Source organism: Mustela nivalis (genome assembly GCF_964662115.1).
Source record: "Mustela nivalis genome assembly, chromosome: 18".
Lineage (NCBI taxonomy): Eukaryota > Metazoa > Chordata > Mammalia > Carnivora > Mustelidae > Mustela > Mustela nivalis.
In genome coordinates this window covers 13,666,459-13,688,833 of record NC_139037.1, presented here as the reverse complement: position 1 = coordinate 13,688,833, position 22,375 = coordinate 13,666,459, and the positions used below count along the sequence as shown (strand labels likewise).

Below are 22,375 nucleotides of genomic sequence, written 5' to 3'. Positions count from 1 at the left end.
CTGACTCTTGGTCTCTGGTTTGTGAGTTCAAGCCCCATGTTGGGTGTAGAGATTACTTAAATAAATAAAAAAAGAAGAATAGAAAGAAGGAAGGAAGGAGGAAAGAAAGAAAAAGAAAGACTGCCCTTTTTTTAAAAAAGATTTTTAAAAATTTATTTATTTGACAGAGATCACAGGTAGGCGGAGAGGCAGGCAGAGAGAGAGAGTAGAGGGAGAAGCAGGCTCCCCGCCGAGCAGAGAGCCTGATGCGGGGCTCCATCCCAGGACCCTGATCATGACCCCAGCCAAAGGCAGAGGCTTTAACCCACTGAGCCACCCAGGCGCCCCAGGAAGAAAAAGAAAAGAAAGAAATCGCTATTTTATTGTGAACTTAAGAAGTGCCTCTTCAGGGCACCTGGATGGTGCAGTCGGTTAAGCATTCAACTCTCGGTTTCGGCTCAGTACATGATCTCAGGGTCGTGAGATGGAGCCTGCCGAAGATGTTCTCCTGTGCCCCTCCCCGCTCTGCTCCTGCACTTGCTCTCTCTGTCTCTAGGAAGGAAGGAAGGCAGGGAGGCAGGCCTCTTCCAAAATAACATGTTGGTGGGAGAAGTGTTTGTAAATTTGTTCCTTAACATTCAAGAGAGAAGTTTAATGTTTCATATTATGAAGTATTATTGCCCAAAAATAGACAAATGCAAATTAAAACTGAGAAACCATTTCCCACCTAACACATGGGCATGAATCCACAAACTTAACAACATATTCCATTGGCAAGACTGTAGGGAAATAGATACTGCCCTAAATTGCTAATGGGAATGCAAGAAGATACAGTTTCTTTTTCTTTTTTTCTTTTTTCTTTCTTTCTTTCCTTTTATTTTATTTTATTTTATTTTATTTTTTTGATAGAGATCACAAGTAGGCAGAGAGAAGAGTAAGCGGGCTCAATCCCAGGGCCCTGAGATCATGACCTGAGCTGAAGGTAGAGGCTTTAACCCACTGAGCCACCCAGGTGCCCCAAGATGCAGAGGGATGTTTGGCAGTCTCTAGCAAAATTGCATGTACATCTACCCTTTGCCCGAGCATTCCTGCTGCTGGGAATCTATCCCAAAGTTACACGGACAAAAATATAAAAAGACACACGAATGAGACTGTTCATTGTGGGTCTCTTTACAATAGCAAAAAAGTAGAAACAGTCCACAGGACCCTGGTTGTAAAGAGAAATAAGGAATGTCTCTGTGTACTGTAGTGCGGTCGTTTCTGTTTTTTTAGTGGAGAAAAGCAACCTGCAGAACAATGTATGGGATGCTACTTGAATCTAAGACAGAGGGTGATATGAACATATGTAAATATATGCCTAACACACGCATCCATAAGCATAATAAAAAAACAAAAACTAATGAAAGTGATTACTTGTGGGGGAGGGAGGGAATAGGGCAGAAAGGATAGAATTTAGATCTTTCTGAATGTAACAGGTTTCATAATTTTGACACTGGAACTCTATAAATGTTTTACATAAATAGAAAAAAAGTTGTTTTTCTTAAAAATGAGGAAGAAGAACAGGAGAGGAATTGGATTTAGCAAGTTTAGACAATTTTTAAGGTTAATTTTGCTCAAGAGCAGGAAGGAACTAGGGCAGCAGTTCCTGAGGCAATGTGGATTGGTGGTTTGTCTTAAGACAGAAGAAAGTAGTAGCCAGGACAGTGTGCTTGGTCTGAGCTGGCGTGCAGCTAGAGGGGCTGGGTTTGGGTAGGAGCGCAGGGAGCTTGTTGGAGCAGGACAGAAGGTGGCATTTGTGGGTGTGGATGCTTGCTGGTTGGGGGCAGATTTGGTGGCAGGACTCTGGAAGGGACCTTAATTGCTTCCATTTTCTTTTTGAAGCAAAAAGTAAGGTTATGACCTGCTTTGAGGGTAAAGATCAGGGACTTCCTTGTCATTGGAGTACAGTAGAGGAAGACATGGGAAGGATTCCTCTCAGCAGAAGCACACGGAGACCCAGGGGACACAGTATGATCTGAATTGAAGTGAGACCTAGTCAGGGAGGTGGTGTGATTTTGTTAAAGCATGTTGGGCAGCATGTGTGAGGAACAGCAAGTCAACACAAGGAAGCACGTTCAAGAACGTTATTGTTCACCTACTGAACTCTTTTCTCTCTACCGATAGGAATTACACACTACGAGGAGAATATTACACTTAGAACGTAATTTCTTAAAATGAAGTTAGTTCTATCTTCTTAGTGTTGACCCAGTCCATGGACCTCATTTTGTGATGTTGGGGAAGAGAAGGTGTTGTGACGTCAAGAGCAGAAGAGCTCCTTGACAATTCCTATGTTCTTAAAAAAAAAAAAAAAAAAAAAAGATAGTCATCTTTCCTGGTGTTGTCTTGATTACCATGTATGTGCTGGTGACAGCTATCTTACAGACTTAGAGCTAGAGCTACATACTATAAATTACCTTTTCCACTGGCCTCCAAATAGATGCCTTTCCAGACCGAGACGAAAGACATGGAGTGAATTCTCATTTACACGGGAGACCCGAGAAGACAAGAGGAGAAGTCCCAATAATGAGAAGCAACAGGACCGCAGGTAATGGTTAGTGAGATCAAGTCTCTCTGGAAGGGTCGGTTAATGCTCAAGTGTGCATCCTTTCATGTACGCCATCAGTATTTGTTATGTTCTGTTTTGTCTGGTCTCATTATTGCAATCTTTGCTCTCATTTTATAGATATTATAGATACTTGTTTTCTTAATGGGCCTTTGGCCATCTTCTTTTCACATGTGCCTTAATAAAAGACAAGGTTTTCTCCCACAAAGTTTTCCATCCAAAGAGTCTTCTTCAAGTCCTTGCAGAGTCTTTCACACTGTGGGGTCCTCTCCCCACCTCCTTTTTTTTTTTTTTTTTAATAAATGCTATTTAGGGAAGATGCATTAGCTTGAAATGACCTCAGTCAATACAGTGTTGGATGACTACGGAGATCACCTGACCAACCAGCTGGAAAAAGAGACCAATTTGAAGTGCATCTGGTGATTCTTCTGCGGGGTCTGACCTCACATCTTCAAGTTATAGGTGTCTTTGTCAGCAAGCCCTCCAAGGACCCATTAAAAGAGCAATCTAGAAAGTGCTATTTTAGACCCATGAATATCTTTCTGAAGAACAAATGTGAAAATCAGCTTCTCTTTTGTAACTGGGGACTTGTGAGGTGGACAAGAAGTGTTTCATAATAGCATGAGATTGAAGTACAATTGGTGTGCTTCCGAGACTGTTAAGTAATTACAGAAGTCACTCTGATGATAATTAAGGCACTGAGATTGAGGACGCATTTGAAAAGTTTCAGGAAAGCCAAGTGGTGAAAAGTGAATTTCCAGAGAGCAGTGCTGGGAAGTTAATACACTACTTCAGAGGAGGTGGGTTTGTTTGTTTTTTTAAGATTTTATTTATTTATTTGACAGAGATTACAAGTAAGCAAGAGAGGCAGGCAGAGAGAGAGAGAAAGAGAGAGAGAAAGGAAGCAGGCTCCCTGCTGAGCAGAGAGCCCAACATGGGGCTCTATTCCAGGATCCTGGGATCATGACCCAAGCTGAAGGCAGAGGCTTTAACCCACTGAGCCACCTAGGCGCCCCAGATGAGGCGGTTTTAAACGTGCCTTTGTAGAAGAAGTTAACTACGTTAAGTAACTAGACGTTGGACTGTTTCACTTACATCCTTAGAAATGATGGGCGCCTGGGTGGCTCAGTGGGTTAAGCCGCTGCCTTCAGCTCAGGTCATGATCTCAGGGTCCTGGGATCGAGTCCCACATAGGGCTCTCTGCTCAGCAGGGAGCCTGCTTCCCTCTATCTCTCTCTCCACCTGCCTCTCCATCTACTTGTGATCTCTCTCTGTCAAATAAATAAATACAATCTTTAAAAAAAAAAAAAAAAAAAAAGAAATGATACAGTCAAGTTTGCCCTAAAATAACTATCTTTAAATCTCCTCATTGAGAAAGGAGGACTTTGCTTTTATCTGAGGAGTTGCCTTGTGTTTATGTATGCATGGTCCTTCAAAAAAATGGTTTTTTCAATTTTTAAGTACTCTCTATGCCCAGTGTGGGGCTCAAATTCACAACCCTGAGATCAAGAATTGCATGCTCCTCTGCGCCAGCCAGGTGCCCCCCAAAGTCCTTGGAAAATTTTTTGTCACTTCATTTTACCTGTGTTCCTGTTAAATTTTGTGTATTTGATGCTGAGAATATTTTTATAGTAGAGTTTATCACACTTAAATGTGCTTCAATAACTGATGTCAATTCTGGCCTTGTTCTGTGCTTTCTGGGTGTGATCCTTCCTTGCTGCTTTCTTCTGTCCTTTGTTGGAATTTTGCCCTTCAGTACTCTTCTTTTAATTGTTTGCCTTCAAGGAGTTGCTCTTTTTGAAAACACATTCCCACACCTGTGTTTCTCGAATGGTTGGGCTCCGGAGTGAAACAGTCTCTTTTGGAGCCCCCTCACCTGGTTAAAGGAATTAGTACATGGTCGTTTTTCCTTCCCTCCATAGATTTTGTTAGTATAGTATGTGGATTTTTTTTTTAGGTTATTGTTATGTTGGCTTTTTTTTTTTTTTTTTAAGATTTTATTTATTTGACAGAGAGAGAAAGAGAGAGAGAGAGCACAAGCAGGCAGAGTGGCAGGCAGAGGGAGAGGGGGAAGCAGGCTCTCAGCTGAGCAAGGAGCCCGATGCAGGACTCATCCGATCATGACCGAAGCCCAAGGCAGCCATTTAACTGACTAAGCCACCCAGGCATCCGTATTATATTTGTTCTTTTTTTTTTTTTAAGATTTTATTTATTTGACAGAGAGAGAGATCACAAGCAGGCAGAGAGAGAGGAGGAAGCAGGCTCCCCGCTGAGCAGAGAGCCCGATGTGGGGCTTGATCCTAGGACCTGAGATCATAACCTGAGCCGAAGGCAGAGACTTTAACCCGCTGAGCCACCCAGGCGCCCCATATTGGTTCTTTAAAATAGATTTTATTTATTTATTTGAGAGAGAGTAAGGGAAGGGGCAGAGGGAGAGGCAGAGGGAGAGAATCTCAAGCAGACTGCACAGAGCCTGACATGGGACTCAGTCTCACGACCCTGAGACCGCGACCTGAGCTGAAACCAAGAGTTGGATGCTGATGCTTAACCAGCTGGGCCACCTGGGGCGGCCTTGATTTTTAGTATATAACTTAAGAATACTTAAAAACTTTTGTCAAAGTCCTATTTCCAGCAAATTAGAACATATATCTGTTTTAACTGGCTTCACATTTAGCACCAATTATTTTTATACCATAACTTTACCCTTTTTGAGCTCTTAATTTTGTATCATTTCTATTCCAGTTGTTTTTACAAGGAAGATCCACTGGTGCAAATATTTTGGGAACTCATGGATACTCAAAATGTCTTTCTAGCCCCTCCCCAATAGGCCATGTTTTAGCAGGATGTACAAGTTAAAAACACAGGGTCAGTTGCTGTAGCAGAAGTCAGAATGGTAGCTTGAACAGATGGAAGTTCCTTTCTCTTCCACATCACAGTGTAAGTAAAGAGTCCAGGGCTGAGAAGTTGGCTCTGTAGTTGATGAGACCCAAGCTCTTCCTGCCTTGTTCCACTGTCATCACCTTGTGACTTGCATCTGATGGTCTAAAAAAGCTGTGTTAGCTCCCTGCCTCCATGATCGCATTCTATCAACTAGGAAGAGAAGGGAGAATGGGAGGACTGATCCTTTCCTTTAAGGGTACAGCCTGGAAATTGCACGTTACTTCTCATATCCCATTGGTCAGGAGCTGATCACAATGCCATGCTGCTGCCATCAAGGGAGGCTGGGAAATGTAGTCCTTAACGGAGCTGCCGTGTTTCCTTAGAAGAAGGGGTGGGGGGTAAGCAGTAGTCCGCAGTACAAGGAACAGCCTTTCCTTTCTCAGCCTTCCCCTCAAAACTCTGCAGACACCATTCCCTTGCTTTTTGGCATTTAATGTTATCTTGGAAAAGAATATAGTCAGACTTTTTTTTTTTAAACAGGTAGCCTTTCCCCCCCTCTATCAGATTGTAAAATTTCTTAATCCTTGTAATACAGAAGTTTTCTTAGCAGGTATCCAGGTCACTTTTCACTGATTTTGCCTAGAATGTGATATTATATATACACATTTTTCTTAGTTCATGAAAATTCTATTCTCTTTTACCTATACATCACTTACATTTCACTAGTTCTAGTTTTGTCCATAGGAAATACCAGTTATCAGGGCACCTGGGAGGCACCCTGTGCCCCCTCCTCCTCACCCCCAAATGCTCACAAATGGGCTGTCACTCTAAAAAATAAAGAGGAAAAAGACATGGCAACTAATCAGTACATTTCAGAACTCTGTCCTACCCCAGCAGTAGTGGTTACAATGCTTCTTTGCTAAATAAGACCTAACAGTCCTATCAAGGCAGAGAGACTGTTACAGGAAGAGATAGAGATGGCAGAGCAGGCTCGTCGTAGCCAGATAAATTGTAATGGGTCTAGAGCACATGGCTTGAAAGAAGTCAACCTAAGTTAATAGTGAATAGTCATGTTAACACACTAGTAGTGCCTTCAGATCATGGTTTTCTTACTGGAAAATGTGGAAAGGGAATTAAAGCAATAACCAAGATCTGGTAAAATATCAATGATCATTTTCTAAACTATCAGACTACAGGGATGCCTGGGTGGCTCAGTCTGTTACACATCCAACTCTTGGTTTTGGCTCAGGTCATGATCTTGGGCTGCTGGGATTGAGCTGAATAGAGAGTCCGCTTCCCCTCTCCCTCTGCCCCTCACCTCCACTCCTGCTCTCTCTCTTGCTCTACTTTCTCTCTCAAATAATTGAATAAAAAATTCTTTTAGGGGCGCCTGGGTGGCTCAGTGGGTTAAGCCGCTGCCTTCAGCTCAGGTCATGATCTCAGGGTCCTGGGATCGAGTCCCACATCGGGCTCTCTGCTCAGCGAGGAGCCTGCTTCCCTCTCTCTCTCTCTCTGCCTGCCTCTCTGCCTACTTGTGATCTCTCTCTCTGTCAAATAAATAAATAAAATCTTTTAAAAAATTCTTTTAAAAAATTCCTTGAAAGAGGGGTACCTGGGTGGCTCAGTCATTAAGCATCTGCCTTCGGCTCAGGTCATGATCCCAGGCTCCCAGGATCGAGCCCCACATCGGGCTCCCTGCTTGGCAGGAAGCCTGCTTCTTCCTCTCCCACTCCGTCTCTCTATGTGTCTCTCTCTGTCAAATACATAAATAAAATCTTTTAAAAACATTCTTTGAAAGTATTAGATTATGGCCATACCACCCTGAACGCACCCAGTCTCATCTAAAACTATCAGAAATGTGCTCTGACTTATTAATAGGGAGCCTCTCCTTTTGATGAAATGATGAGGCAGATATTTCCACAGTAATACTTATGGACTGACAGCTTTACAATCGATCTGATTTAAATATTTTTATACTGGGGGTCTTTGAAGAATAAGCCAGATGAGACATTAGTGGTTGGTGACTCTTGAGCTCTGGAATCCTAGCTTGTCTTCAGAAGGGTCACTTTGGTTCCCTATATAAAATGACGTGCATTGTTTTCTGCCAAGAATAAGACATCCTTAAATAGGAAGAAATATTTCTATCTTAGACTTTGACTTGAACTTAGTCTGCTTTCTTCTTTCTGTGGCAGCTACTCATCCTGCAGCTGCCTGTCCCCACCCCGCTCGTGCTAATCTTATAAGTACGTCCCCGGACAGCACACATCTGGGATTGGCCACCTCTGCCCTTCCTGGTGGGTCCCGCCAGAATGCCACTCTGGCTCACCAAAGGCCCCAGGTGTAGTTTTCTCATAAGGAAAGCAAAGCACTTATATGCAGGGAAGAACCAGGTTGAATGGATGCTTTACTAACAATATTTTTAAAGGCTCCTCTGGCTTTCGTGTTGTTACAATTATCATTGGTTGGTTGGTTGGTTGGTTATTCCCTGCTTAATTCCAAAAAGGACTTGTGATACCTTACAAAAGGATATGCAGTATGATAAAATTTAAATTTCTTTTTAAAAAGGAAAAAAAAAGGGGGGGGGTGCCTGGGTGGATCAGTGGGTTAAAGCCTCTGCCTTCAGCTCAGGTCATGATTCCAGGATCCTGGGATCAAGTCCAGCATTGGGCTCTCTGCTCCGCAGGGAGCCTGCTTCTTTTCCACTCTCTCTGCCTACTTGTGATCTCTCTCTGTCAAGTAAATAAATAAAATCTTAAAAAAAAAAAAAAAAGAACCAATATGGGGCACCTGTGTGGCTCAGCAGGTTAAGCCGCTGCCTTCGGCTCAGGTCATGATCTCAGGGTCCTGGGATCAAGTCCCACATCAGGCTCTGCTCGGCAAGGAGCCTGCTTCCTCCTCTCTCTCTCTGCCTGCCTCTCTGCCTACTTGTGATCTCTCTCTGTCAAATAAATAAATAAAATCTTTTAAAAAAAAAAAAAGGATGCCTGGGTAGCTCAGTCAGTTAAGTACCTGCCTTTTGGCTCAGGTTATGATCCCAGAGTCCTGGAATCAAGTCCCTCGTCAGGCTCCCTGCTCAATGGGGAGCCTGCTTCTCCCTCTGCCTGCTGCTCCCTTCCTCTGCTTGTATGTGCTTGCACGAGCTCGCTCTCTCTCTCTCTCTCTCTCTCTGACAAATAAATAAATAAATAGTCTTTTTAAAAAGATTTTATTTATTTATTTGAACAGAGATCACAAGTAGGCAGAGAGAGAGGGGGAAGCAGGCTCCGCAACGAGCAGAGAGCCTGATGCGGGGCTCGATCCCAGGACCCTGGGATCATGACCTGAGCTGAAGGCAGAGGCTTAACCCACTGAGCCACCCAGGTGCCCCAATAAATAAATTCTTTTTAAAAATAAAGAAATAACAAAAAATAGTTAAAAAGGAAAAAAATATCTGCATGGAAGGAAAATTAAAGTAGGAACTGTATAATCTATAAAATTTCACATTCAAGAAATTTCTCAGCCTTTTTGCCTTTGTGTCCTACATAGAAACCTTTCAGGGGTTGTCTAAAGATAGATTTACATTTACTTGACCCACTGCAAAAAAGAACTGTTTCTAGTTGTGTGAAACAGAACAAGGATGAGGTCAATCCCTTAAGTGAGAATTTTCTAAGAGATATTCTACAGAACAGTAACCAATATTGCTTAAAACATTTCCAGAAGGAAAGAAAAGATTTTTGACTGTAGGACTTCTCTGTCTTTCACCTGGCCAGACCTAACCACTTCCCACCAGTTTCACCACTATCACACCAGAGTCTAAACCACCATCCTCTCCCAGCCGAACTTGGCATCTGCCTCCTGCTCATCTCTCCCTGCTTCTGTCCGTGACGCTTTTCTGTCAGTTCTCACAACAGCAATCAGAGGAGCAATCTTTTACAACACAAGTCAGCTCACGCTGCTGTTCCTCAAAGTCCCCAGTGTCTTCCCATCTCCTTCAAGGTAAAGTCCTACTCTTCTCCATTGCCTGACATACGAATGCTCTCCCCGGTCCCAACCCTCATTCCCACCCACAACCCCAGGATCTTTCTGATCTCCCCTACATCCTAGTTCTGCTCACCAAGCCTCCTGCTCTTCTTTAGACAAACCCATCAGGCTATGACCTCAGTGCCTTTGCACTTCTCACATGCCTGTCTCCAGTATATTGGCAGAGCTTTCTCCCTTTATTTCAACTCTCAGCAAAAATGCTGTCTCATACCTCTGAGTACCCTATCTGAAGCACCCTGTTTCCTTTCATTTGCTTACTCTTACTATTTTTCTGCATGGCACTTATTTAATATGTAATATAATTTGCCTCCACCGTGAAAAATGGAGGCTCCATGAGGGCAAGAACTTAGTTTATTTTGGTCATTGCTATATCCCTAGTTCCCCAAAACATTCTTTGGCATGCGGTAGGTGTTTAATTATAACTTACTGAATGGTTGATAATACATACACTAATGTAAATTGTGAATCTTTTTTTTTTTAAAAGATTTATTTATTTATTTGACAGAGAGAGAGAGAGAGAGAGAGACATAGAGAGGGAACACAAGCAAGGGGAGTGGGAGAGGGAGAAGCAGGCTCCCCGCTGAGCAGGGAGCCCAATGTGGGGCTCAATGCCAGGACCCTGGGATCATGACCTGACCTGAAGGCAGAGGCTTAACCCACTGAGCCACTCACGTGCCCCTAAATTGTGAATCTTAAAGAGGGTGATATTGTATGCCACTTTTTCAAAACTGTTTGAGCACTGGACCTTTTTGAGAAAAATACCCAGTATTACCTCATGGGACATGGGAATGCCAGAATAATTTTGTGAACTCTGCCTTAATTTTCACTTGGTAAAATCAGATTCAGCCTTTTCTTTTATGTACCTTTCAGTCCAAGATCCTGTGTCTTCCCATCAGCCCATTTCCTTCAACACTCCCCACAGTCACACGGCGGGTCATGGCAGTGACCTCAGCGCCTACTGGCCAGCCTCTCCCTGACACGCCAGCGCTCACCAGACCAGAGCTTGAAACACAGTCCAGGGAAGCTGTGGTCAAGGTGACCTCAAGCCGCAGAGGGGACTCCCAGGCAGAGGTGTTCACCACTAACCCACAGACTTCACTTCAGGACGCATCTGATCAGGTAAGTACAGAAAACAAGAGGTCACCCTGGGGACTTTTGTGACACTGCGAAAGTACTTCTATTCTTTCCTTCAATTTTGGTGATGCTTCCAGAATAGCTGTGTGAGGAAGGGGCCCAGTTCGCTCTCTACCTCTGAGCAGAACCGTACCTCAGAGGACCTGACGGACCAGCGTTTGCCCCAGTGAGAAGCAAGCAGTGAGCGAGTCTTTGGCAATAGTCCACGGTGGATTCCATACCCCCTCGGGATTTTAATGTCTTATTTTTATTTAATGCTCTTTAATTTAGTACTTCAGATGGGGAGGAAGTTTTGTCTACCTGCCCCAATTTTCTGGCACTGGCAAACACTTCTGGACTGTTCTTCCTACTCACCAACCCCGCTCTCCTTCTCCTTTGTTCCCTTTCCCCCCACAAACTTCAAAAAAACCAAAGCTACTTTGATCATGTTGACTGAAGAAAATCATCCTGCCTCTCCTTCCCTATCATTTTTAAAAAGATTTTTTAATTTATTTATTTGACAGAGATCACAAGTAGGCCGAGAAGCAGGCAGAGAGAGAGGGAAGCAGGTTCCCCGCTGAGCAGAGAGCCCGATGCGGGACTCGATCCCAGGACCCTGGGATCATGACCTGAGCTGAAGGCAGAGGCTTTAACCCACTGAGCCACCCAGGCGCCCCCTATCATTTTTTTTTTTTTTTTTTTTTTGACAGAGATCACAAGTAGGCAGAGAGGCAGGCAGAGAGAGAGAGGAGGAAGCAGACCCCTGCTGAGCAGAGAGCCCGACGCGGGACTCGATCCCAGGACCCTGAGATCATGACCTGAGCTGAAGGCAGCGGCTTAACCCACTGAGCCACCCAAGCGCCCTCATTTTTTTTTTTTTTAAACACAGGCCTTACTTACATGCCATCTAAAATTTCCTTGCTCAAAGATAATCCTGTTTATGCTGGATCTGCTTCCAGCGGGAATTGGAACTAGATGTTCATCATTGTTTCAGTTAGTACTATGTCTCCTGGCAGAAAAACTCAACCCAGTAGCTTACACACAGAGTGCTTTGTTTTCCTTAAACAGAGAGAAGTCTGAAGTGTAGAGCACCCAAAAAGGCCGACAAATAAATTATGAGAAAATTAAGAGAATTTATCAGTGTTGCTGAATACCAGATTAATATCAATAAAGCTAATTGTACTTTTTACTTTTACATAGAAGTAGCAACTGGTTAGAAAATTAGAATTAAAAAAAAAAAAAAAAGCTAGAATAGCAGGGGCTCCTGGGTGGCTCAGTCACTTAAGCCTCTGATTCTTTTTTTTTTTGTTTTGTTTTGTTTTAAATATTTTATTTATTTACTTGACAGAGATCACAAGTAGGCAGAGAGGCAGGCAGAGAGAGAGAGGAGGAAGCAGGCTCCCTGCTGAGCAGAGAGCCCGATGCGGGACTCGATCCCAGGACCCTGAGATCATGACCTGAGCCAAAGGCAGCGGCTTAACCCACTGAGCCACCCAGGCGCCCTGTTTTGTTTTTTTTAAGCCTCTGATTCTTGATTTTGGCTCACACTCGGGCAGCGGGGGAGGCCACTTTGGAATTCCCCCCTCTCCCCTGCCCCTCTTCTGCTCCTTACATAGGGTTGCTCTCTTATAAAATAAATTTAATTAATTAATTAAATGAATAAAATAAATAAAATTAAATAGAAAGTACCTAGGAGTAAATCTATCCAAAGATGGGCGAAACCTCTATGGAGACAACTATAGAGCTTTATTAAGAGCCATTAAAGAAAGGCGAAGTGAGCAGTGAGATCTATCATGCTTTAGCCCAGCTCTGCAACATCACATAAACCGTCCTCAGTGTCCTTCCTGGCGGTAGGTAGAATGGCATTAAATACGACCTGACCTCCCCTGGATAGCATGCAGTTTCATGGCCCCTGGGTCTCACTCATACTTTTATTCCTGCTTATTTACACGTTGGTCCCCAAGTATGGAACCGCAACTGGGTGGTCCTCAATTCTAAGATCACTCTGTAATTGATCTAACTTCCTGCAAACCCTGTGAATTAAAAATAGCCCTGTGCAACTGTATGGCTTACAAGGGCTGTATCATGGCTGACTTCTTGGACTCTAACTCCTGAGCCCAGCTGCACAGAGTAGGCATTTAATAAAGATTTACTGAACATTGGCTGAACCAAGCTGCAGTGGGCTGTTCTCTAGAAATGGCAGCAAGTAGCTGGTATAAACAGAGATTATCTCAGGGTGGGACTTCTGGTTCGAAAGCAGTAGACTCTTAAAGAGTGGTTATTGTATGACCTTGGTATCTGTTCCTCTATGAGAGAGGTAAAAATTCTATCCATTTGCAGAAAAGCTTCTGAAAGGAGTAACTGTTACGGGGAGCCTGTGATTCATGGAGTTTGTCATTTTAACTCTTGTTAAAACAGTGTCTCAAACTACTAATGTACGGTCATTTTCTATGAATAATTCTGGCAAAATCCTTCATCCCCAACAGGTCTATACAAGAAAGCAGGGAAAATGAGCAAAGTGATTTATGGTCTGCAAACTCACAGCAAAGTACAGACAGCTTGTGAGATGCTCCAGAAACTGACAGCCTTTCTCCCAGGAATTTCTAAGTCAGCTCAGGTAAGCTCAGCTCAGGTGAGCATAGGGTGATGGGGAGGAAATGAGATAGGAGAAAGGGGGAAGCGAAACAGAGACAAAGTATATAAAACAGAAAATACAAAATCTGGAGATGGTGCCCTGTGCAGAATTTCACCTTATGAACTATGAACTATTTCTTAGAGACTCGATATATTTAGCCAGAGTATTTATACTTTTAACTCTGAAGATGGTGAATAAATAAGTCAGTAGTGAGCTTCTCGGGTATGCTGTGTTTCTTTTGTTCATTTATCAGGTTACTGCCTTTCTGATACATTTGTTAGACATCACGGGGCCCAGAAACAGATCCACTCCTTGGCCAAGATAGAGCAGTTCAGCTCTGAAACAGACAATCGGCCTTCAGTGCACTGTGACGTTTGCATCTGTGGCTGCCACAGTTATTCTCAGGAATTATTCGTGCCCAGCTCTGCTCCCTACACATAAGTAAATTAAGGGACTAGGATCGCTGGGCATTTCCATTTTTTCTTTTCCATGCCTTTTACTTTCAGATATTCTGCAATAAACCTATAAATGTAATCTGTGTTTATTTGGGCTTCTTCTTTTTTTCTTTTTCTTTCTTTCTTTTTTTTTTTTGAGAGAGACAGAAAGAGAATAGGTGTGTGAGCCAGGGGCTGGGGGGTCAGAGGGAGAGAGAGAGAACCTTAAGCAGCCTCCAGGCCCAGTGCAGAGCCCTGACATGGGAGCTCATTCTTAGGAATCTGCGACCATGACCTGCACCAAAATCAAGTCAGGCACTTAACCGACTGAGCCACCCAGGTGCCCGTATTTGGGCTTCTTAATTATGGTAATAACGCATGCTTGTTATTAAAAAATCTGAAAAGCATATAGAATTATAAAGCCAAAGCCCTCACCATCTTTGTCCCTCTTGCTAATCCCATTCTCTAAATGTAGTCGCTGTTACCGGATTATTATTAATTGGTCACGCAGAGCCTGCCAGACTTTTCCTATGCGTGAACAAGTTCGTCATTTTAACAACGAGGTTAAAGTATACACATGTTTCAGCCTCTTGATTTTTTTTTTTTTTTTTTACTTAATGCTGTGTCATGGATTTCTTTGTGTCATACACATAAGTGAACCACTCATTCTTCATGTGCATTTGGAGATTTTTCATTTGTCCACCCTCAGAAACAGCACACCCATGAACATCCATGTCCTCACATCACCGATTACTTATGCAGATGTTCCTGGGGAACAGAGTGCCCGAGATAGAAACAGGGTCTTTTGCATTTTCAATAGATGACAGAATGGTCTCAAAAGGCACTGTTCTGGGGCACCTGAGTGGCTTAGTTCATTGGGTGTCTAACTCTTGATTTTGGCTCAGGTCATGATCTTGGGGTCATGGGATCGAGGCCTGCTGAGCATGGAGCCTGCTTGGGATTCTCTCTCTCCCTCTGCGCCCCCCACCCCACGTGCCCTCTCCCTCAAATAAATAAATAGGCACTGTTTGACATCCCTACCAACCATTGCCCATGCTCTCCCAATTTCAAAGGCAAGAAAAGAAAGAAAAGGAGGAGGGAACATTTTACTGATTACTGAGGACATTGAACATCATCATATGCATTGATTGACATTGTGTCAGTCAGTCACCTCTCAGTTGCTTCTTCGAGTCCTTTGTCCATTTTCCCTCCAATGGGTCGTCATTTTTTTCTCACGTGTCGGTAAGAGAGCTTTATTGACTATTGGCGTTGACCTTTTGTTATTTGTGTTGCAAATATTTTGTGCCCGGCTCTTATTTTTCATTTTGTCTACTGGATCTTTTTTTTTTTTTTAATGCAGAAGTTCTTAATAAATGTTACTTTGAAAACAAAAACATTTCAAAACCAAAATAGTCATAGCTACAGTGGCTAGTCTGTCAGTCTGCTTATCTTCTTACTTGTTTGGCGGGAGAACAACCTACCAAAAGGAGAATTGGGGTTTTCTGGTTTGTTTAGATTTTTTCCTGCTTTCTATGATAAGTCGGTCTCGAAGGCGTTTGAGGCCCGAGTTTCAAGGGACAGTCTCCTCATGCTCCGGCCAGGACTGCCCTTCCTTTTTTTTTAGCTTAGTTTCGTGAATTAGCTGTGTGATCTACTTACCACTCCGGGAGGGTTCTGTCGGTTCCTGAACATAACATGAAATACGAATCCTCCCTGTAGGTAATATGTAATGTATTTTCTTCTCATGCCAGGTTGTAACAGTGCTTTTTTTTTTTTATAAAAATGTGTTTGAAATGCATAGAGAACATTGAACTCCTGATGAGAAGAGCACAAATAAATTCAAAACAGACAGAAACAGCTCAGGAGTATGCATTTGCTTCCTTAAACTCCCAGGTCAGTGTCCTCAGTCCACTTGGTGACCCGAATAGGCAGTTACCAGGGAGCGCATATGAGAGCAACAGCAGTCTGGGCTTTGAAAACCCCGTGACTGTCTGCCTCATTCACTCCCTCGACGATGTCGTGGAAGCTGGTGAAGCCAGTCTGCAAAGATCCAAGAATGACATTGAGCAGGTAGGTGCAGGAGATGCTCGCGTTGATCTCATTTTAGAAACTTTTTAATCGTCGGGGCGCCTGGGTGACTCAGTGGGTTTAAACCTCTGCCTTCAGTTCAGGTCATGATCTCAGGGTTCTAGGATCAAGCTGCACATCAGGCGCTCTGCTCTGTGGGGAGCCTGCTTCCTCCTCTCTCTCTGCCCGCCTCTCTGCCTACTTGTGATCTCTGTCTATCAAATAAATTTTAAAAATCTTAAAAAAAAAAAAGGAAAAGAAACTTTTAAATCATGAGGCCCCTACGTGGCACAGTCGGTTAAGTGTCCAACTCTTGATTGATTTTGGCCCAGGTCATGATCTCAGGGTTGTGAGATTGAGCCCACTGTCAGGCTCTGTGTACGGTGCAGTCTGCCTAAGACTCTTTCTCCCTCTGCTTCTCTCTGTCACTCCCTCTCTTTAAAAAAAGGTCCAGGGCAGCTTATACCATGGGACGAAGAAATATGTCTTTGGGTGGCCCTCTTAGTTGATACAAAGGATGTTGAGTCTTTAGCCCGACTGGAAGTACTTTCTTTGTCCAAGAATGTCACCTTTCCTTATGTCACCATCAAGATCTTTATTCCCTGTCCAGCCCTTCCAAAACCATTATTCACTGAGGTTACTCAGGTCACATAGTGATTGCTTCTAAATGCAGGTAGAAAATATGCTGCAAATGGCCTTGCTGGCCCTTGGAAAGATCCAAGAAGTATTTCTACAGCAGAACCGGGTTTCTGAGTCTTTAGTGACTATGACCTCTTCCATTGCTACTCTGATGCTGAGCAGGTAACAGAGGAGGAGGGGGGAGAGGTTCCTTTTAGGTTTTTGTTCGTTAGGAAACACACAGAAATTTATTTCCCTTTAATTTCTCCTTCCTTAGCCAAAACATGTCAACATGGCCTTTGAGCTCCTACAGTCTCTGGTCCCCAGCACCTGTGAGGTTAGTCTTTCCATCAGCCTCAGCTTTGCAAGAGTTGAACAGACACCCGGGAGTCAATGTCCAAGTGAGTGTGAAATTGATTCTGATTCGATCGGAAATGGGATTGATGGCTGCAGGCATTGAATGCCCCACGAAGGGTGTGCACCGGGAAATGTAAGCTCACCAGACCACACAAAAGAAGGCTGGGTGCCCTGGATCTCTGTTTCACAGTGGTAGGAATGGAGGCGGCGGCTTCTTCTTTTTTTTTTTTTTTTAAGATTTTATTTTTTACTTTTAAGTGAGAGAGAGCACACAAGCTGAGGGAAGGGGCAGAGAGAGACACAGACTCTCTGCCAAACAGTGGGCCCGATGCAGGACTCAGTCCCAGGACTCTGGGATCAGGACCTGAGCCGAAGGCAGACTCTTGACTAACAGAGCCACCCGGGCACCCGGGCGGGAATGGAGGCCTCTTAAAAATGATCCATGGTAGAAGTTGGGAGCATTGATCAGACTTTGGGATTTGACAGTTTCTGTGTTAGGGTTTGAATTAATCTACGTACAGGGTGCCTGGGTGGCTCAGTGGGTTAAGCCTCTGCCTTCGGCTTAGGTCATGATCTCAGGGTCCTGGGATTGAGTCCCACATCGGGCTGTCTGCTGGGCTAGAAGCCTGCTTCCCCCTCTCTCTCTGCCTGCCTCTCTGCCTACCTGTGATCTCTCTCTGTCAAATAAATAAATAAAATCTTAAAAAAAAAAAAAGTTTGAATTGGTGCATATACAAAGCTGGGAATACCTGGGTAAGTGTGGACTCAGTATATCAGCTTAGCCGCATCAGTACATTGTATTTCTTTCAGCGCTTACCTGAAAAACAGAAATAAGATTGGTGCCTTATCCGGGAGAGCAGAATACTTACTTCCTAGTAATCATGAATCCTCCAGGTATAAAGGTGTAAAAAAGTAATAATAATAATTCTGAGGGTCCCAATTAAATGACTCATCTTTAATTAATTCTTCCCATATGGTGCTCTAATGAGCAATATTTCACTTGAGATATTAGCAAGGGGAAAAATCCCAACATTTACTTTAACTTTGGACACCTGACACCTTATTACTTATAGGGGTGTTATTTCTAAAGATTTTCTGAAGATTTCAGCAACGGATGAAACCGAGTTCTCTTACCTCTAGTAACAGGACTAGCTTTCAGTCCCTTTAGGGATTTTGATGACAAGAACATTGTTGGAAGCATCGGGAGTGTGTTGCTAAGCTCTAATCATAAATTGTTCCAAGTTGATGACTTAATGGAAGATATCGAGGTATGACATGATTATTAGGGAATGAAATAGAAGGGAATAGGAATTCTTGGAGAACAGGATGGAAGAAAGTCATTTGAGATTCGCGGCAGTCCCATTGTTTGATTATTCCCATCTCCAATGGGGAGCGTCTGCAAGGAGGCTACTTTTCCATTAGGAGAAGGTGTTTCGGTCTGAGATTGTTCTTGTCCCTTCACGCCTGGCTCTTTGTTACCTATTAATACTCAGGGAGGAAGACTTAAGAAGTTACATTCCATTTTCACCAGAAAGGAGACTGAAAGATGTCAGTGGATGGACCATCATGAACTTGAAGATTGATTTACTGTCTCTTAGATCATGCTGTGGAGAAATGTTAGCATGGAAATCCATCGCACCAGCCTCAGTGTGAGCTCAGATCATTTTATTATTGTAGTGAACATGGAGAAATCCCTGATCGTATGCATAGAACCTGGAAGTCGCCTTTTAATGACTTTACCTGGGGTTCCAGTAACAGCTGAACCACACCCACTTTGACCTTAACGTCTCCCTTCCAAAGACTCAGGTGTGGCAAAAAGGTAAAGCCCCAATCAGAAACTTACTTTTTTTTTTTTTTTTAAGATTTTATTTATTTATTTGACAGAGATCACAAGTAGGCAGAGAGAGAGAGAGGAAGGGAAGCAGGCTCCCTGAATGTGGGGCTCAATCCCAGAACCCTGGGATCATTACCTGAGCTGAAGGCAGAGGCTTTGACCCACTGAGCCACCCAGGCGCCCCAGAAACTTATTCTGAAATCTTCGAAATGCATTTTCTTCTTCCATTCTTTTTTTTTTTTTTTACTTTTTATCTTGAGATAACTGTGGGTTCTCATGCAATTGTGAAAAATTAAACAGATCTGTATCTCACCCATTTTCTCCTACTGGTGACATCCTACTTAACTGCGGCACAATATCCTCACCAGGAAATGACACTGATACAATGTATTGGCCTCACTGGGATTCACCAGTGTTACATGCACTCATGTATATGTGTTTATTAGTTCTATGGAATTGCATCACATGTGTAAATATACATGACCATGAAATGCATTTTTTAAAAAGATGAATTGTGGAATGGATCGAGATCTATAGGTGATCGGGGCGCCTGGGTGGCTCAGTGGGTTAAGCCGCTGCCTTCGGCTCAGGTCATGATCTCGGGGTGCTGGGATTGAGTCCCGCATCGGGCACTCTGCTCAGCGGGGAGCCTGCTTCCTCCTCTCTCTCTGCCTGCCTCTCTGCCTACTTGTGATCTCTGTCTGTCAAATAGATAAATAAAATCTTAAAAAAAAAAAAAGAGATCTATAGGTGATAAAGCAAAATTTAGTATATATATTTTTTTACTTCTACTTCTTTAAGCAGTCTTCACACCCCATGTGGGGCTCAAACTCATGACCCCAAGATCAAGAGTCACATGGTCTTCTGACTGAGTTAGCCAGGTGCCCCAAATTCAGTAAAATGTTAATTATAGAATCTGTTCGGGGATTATTTGGGTGTTCACTGTGTAATAGTCCACTTTCTGCATGGTTGAAAATTTCCATCATGTTGAGAATAAAACCCCAGCACAGTGGGTTATGTCTATATTTCAACCTTTATTTCTAATCTTAGGTTTGGGTAAGGACAGAGGTGTCTCAGTAGGTCTTGGTGTAATACCAGACGGACTACTTTGTGGCTTAGAATAGTTAAGAATTTCTGCAATACGTAAATAGGACCTGGATATACTTGACCGAGAAACACAGTCATCAGATATCGACTTTAAATGTAGTACTGGGGAGTCAGGATGGGGTCACGGGGAGATGGGCCCGAAGGAGAGCATGTAATGTGATGAGCACTGGGTGTTATTTAAGACTGATGCATCACTGAACTCTACCTCTGAAACTCGGGATACACTATATGTTAATTAAAAAAAAAATTAAAGCTACAGGGAAGTCTTAAGAACTAAGCCTTCACATTTAAAAAACAGTGGGATGGGGGGAGTCATCAGAATGGATAAAGCATGTCTCCTTCTGTTATGGTCTGCCCGGGCTGAGCGAGCTGCCCCTGGCTCTCGTGTCGGCCTCACTGACACAGGACTCACCGCTGCTAGGCTCTGTCCGCGCTACCAGCGGGCTCTCTCCGCATCCGGAGCACGCGCTCCCATCTCCCGTGCCCATCTTGACAGTATCATATTTGGAGCTGGAGGGGATCTTAGACAACCTCTGGTCCAGAGTCCTTGTCTGAAAAATGAGAAAGCTGGGGAGATTGTGGGACTCGCCATAGCCCTTCCCAGCCACCTGGTGACAGAGCCGGACCTGGAATCAGGGCTCTTTCCGGCAACCTGTCTGGCTCTTTCCATCATTGCTTCGTTTGGGGGCTTCTTTTGCTCACTAGGTCTTGTAGCTACTCATTGTGATGGATGACGATTTTCATTTTTTTCGTCAAAAAAAATACAGTTTCTTATTGGAACAGGAGTGATGCAGAGCGCCAGGTTGCATCACCGGTCATTATTTTGAAAATCATTTGTGGGGCGCCTGCGTGGCACAGTCAGGTAAGCGTCCGACCCTTGGTTTCAGCTCTGATCATGAGGTCAGGGTCATGGGATCCAGCTGTGCACAGCATGGATTCTTCCTGAGAATGTCTCTCCCTCTGCCCCTCTGCTCATAGTGCACTCATGCACACGCTCGCTCTCTCTCAGACGTTAAGAAAACAAAATCACTTGTTAATTCCAGGCTTAATCATTTCCCTATTTATAAAATAATGATAATACATCCTTCATAAGGAAAGTTCTCATGGTACTTTTGTCCCATTTAAAAGGCAACTAAGCACCGTTCTTGGCTCTCAGCTGAGGAATCTACAGGGGTGCTGAGCCCAGAGAGCCTGCGGCACGGGACCTGCCCCTACCACGTGATGGCCCCATGGAATGACAGCAGGGAGAGTGCCCTGCAGACACCCGCCTGGCTCTCGGTGGTGACGGCCGTCACGCGGGGTTATTTCTGGGATGGCCACAACAGCATGTGGAAGAGCCGTGGATGCCACGTGAGAAGCCACGCCACTTGCTCTTTCTCTACCGCCTGCGCTGGCATGAAATGCAGAGCAACTCTTACCTTGTTTGGGGGGGAGGGAGCCTAGAAAGAAAAATCAGCAGAAGGGAAATAAGTCAGCCTGGGAAAATGGAGAGGGAATGTGTGTAGCAGGCCAGGACAGTGTGACTCTTTGGAGCTGGCTTATGCCCCATATGTGTAATTTCTTTCCTAAACTCAGTCCAGGGTGAATCTAACAGTTCTAGATACAGTAAGTAATATGCATAAGTTCTACCAATATTAAATAGTGGAGGGTAAAAGGAAAACTTCTTGCTTAATAAAAGAGAACTTTTAGGGGGTGACTCAGTTAAGCGTCTGCCTTCAGTTCAGGTCATGATCCTAGGGTTCTGGGATCAAGCCCCATATCCGGCTCCCTGTTCAGCAGGGGGCTTCTTTCTCTCCTGCTTCCCCTGCTTATGCTTTTTCTCTGGCAAATAAAATCTTCAAAAAATAAAAGTTGAAAAAAAAAAAGAACTTTTATAAAAATAAGCTAGCACCTGGGTGGCTCAGTCAGTTAAGCATCTGCCTTCAGCTCAGGTCATGATCCTGGGGTCCTGGGATCAAGCCCCACATTAGGCTCCCTGCTCAGTAGGGAGTCTGCTTCTTCCACTCCCCCTCTGCTCGCTCTGCTTGTGCGCGCTCTCTCTCTCTCTCTTGCCCTCTCTGTCAAATGAATAAGTTAAATCTCTTTTCTAAAAAAATGCTAGCAGATTCTTGTACATTCCAGGCTAGGTGGGGACTTTCTTTCTTTCTTTCTTTCTTTCTTTCTTTCTTTCTTTCTTTCTTTCTTTCTTTTTAAGATTTTATTTATTTATTTGACAGAGATCACAAGTAGGCAGAGAGGCAGGCAGAGAGAGAGAGGGAAGCAGGCTCCCTGCTGAGCAGAGAGCCCGATGTGGGGCTCGATCCCAGGACCCTGGGATCATGACCCGAGCGAAAGGCAGAGGCTTCAATCCACTGAGCCACCCAGGTTCCTCTAGGCGGGGACTTTTCACATGGTAACCTAATTCCAAGTGTGCACCCACTTTAAAATGGTACCCTGTGGGGCGCCTGGGTAAAAAATGGCACTCTGCCTTTTCACACTGGTGAATTTGTGCGATCCCATCTGATTTAGGTCCTGGTTCAGTTGCACAAAGACTGTGGTGCAAGGTTCTGGAAATCATGAGGCTGTTTGTAAAATTGCTGAGAGGGGTCATTCACATGGGAACAGAGGGAAAGAGGATGCTCTGGAAGGCACTGACACCATTCATGGCCTCAGCAGAGATTTCTGGAAGATCTGGAGCAAAGCCTTTCTAGCAAATCCTCTACCTGGGAGCCTGCTCAATGGCAGATTCT

General features: G+C 43.9%; 1 protein-coding gene across 1 annotated transcript in view; it reads left to right on the top strand.

Moving 5' to 3' along the window:
• Window positions 1-22,375, top strand: part of PKD1L3 (polycystin 1 like 3, transient receptor potential channel interacting) — a gene marked incomplete at its 5' end in the record, with an annotated part of 59,121 nt that overhangs the window by 4,739 nt on the left and 32,007 nt on the right. Inside the window, 13 exon segments of the mRNA XM_082712544.1 lie at window positions 2,456-2,563; window positions 7,654-7,755; window positions 10,404-10,600; window positions 10,693-10,771; window positions 13,081-13,211; window positions 15,557-15,737; window positions 16,408-16,531; window positions 16,626-16,753; window positions 17,846-17,973; window positions 18,304-18,440; window positions 18,442-18,457; window positions 18,461-18,524; window positions 20,803-20,996. Coding sequence (XP_082568670.1) covers window positions 2,456-2,563; window positions 7,654-7,755; window positions 10,404-10,600; window positions 10,693-10,771; window positions 13,081-13,211; window positions 15,557-15,737; window positions 16,408-16,531; window positions 16,626-16,753; window positions 17,846-17,973; window positions 18,304-18,440; window positions 18,442-18,457; window positions 18,461-18,524; window positions 20,803-20,996 — 1,589 coding nt within the window.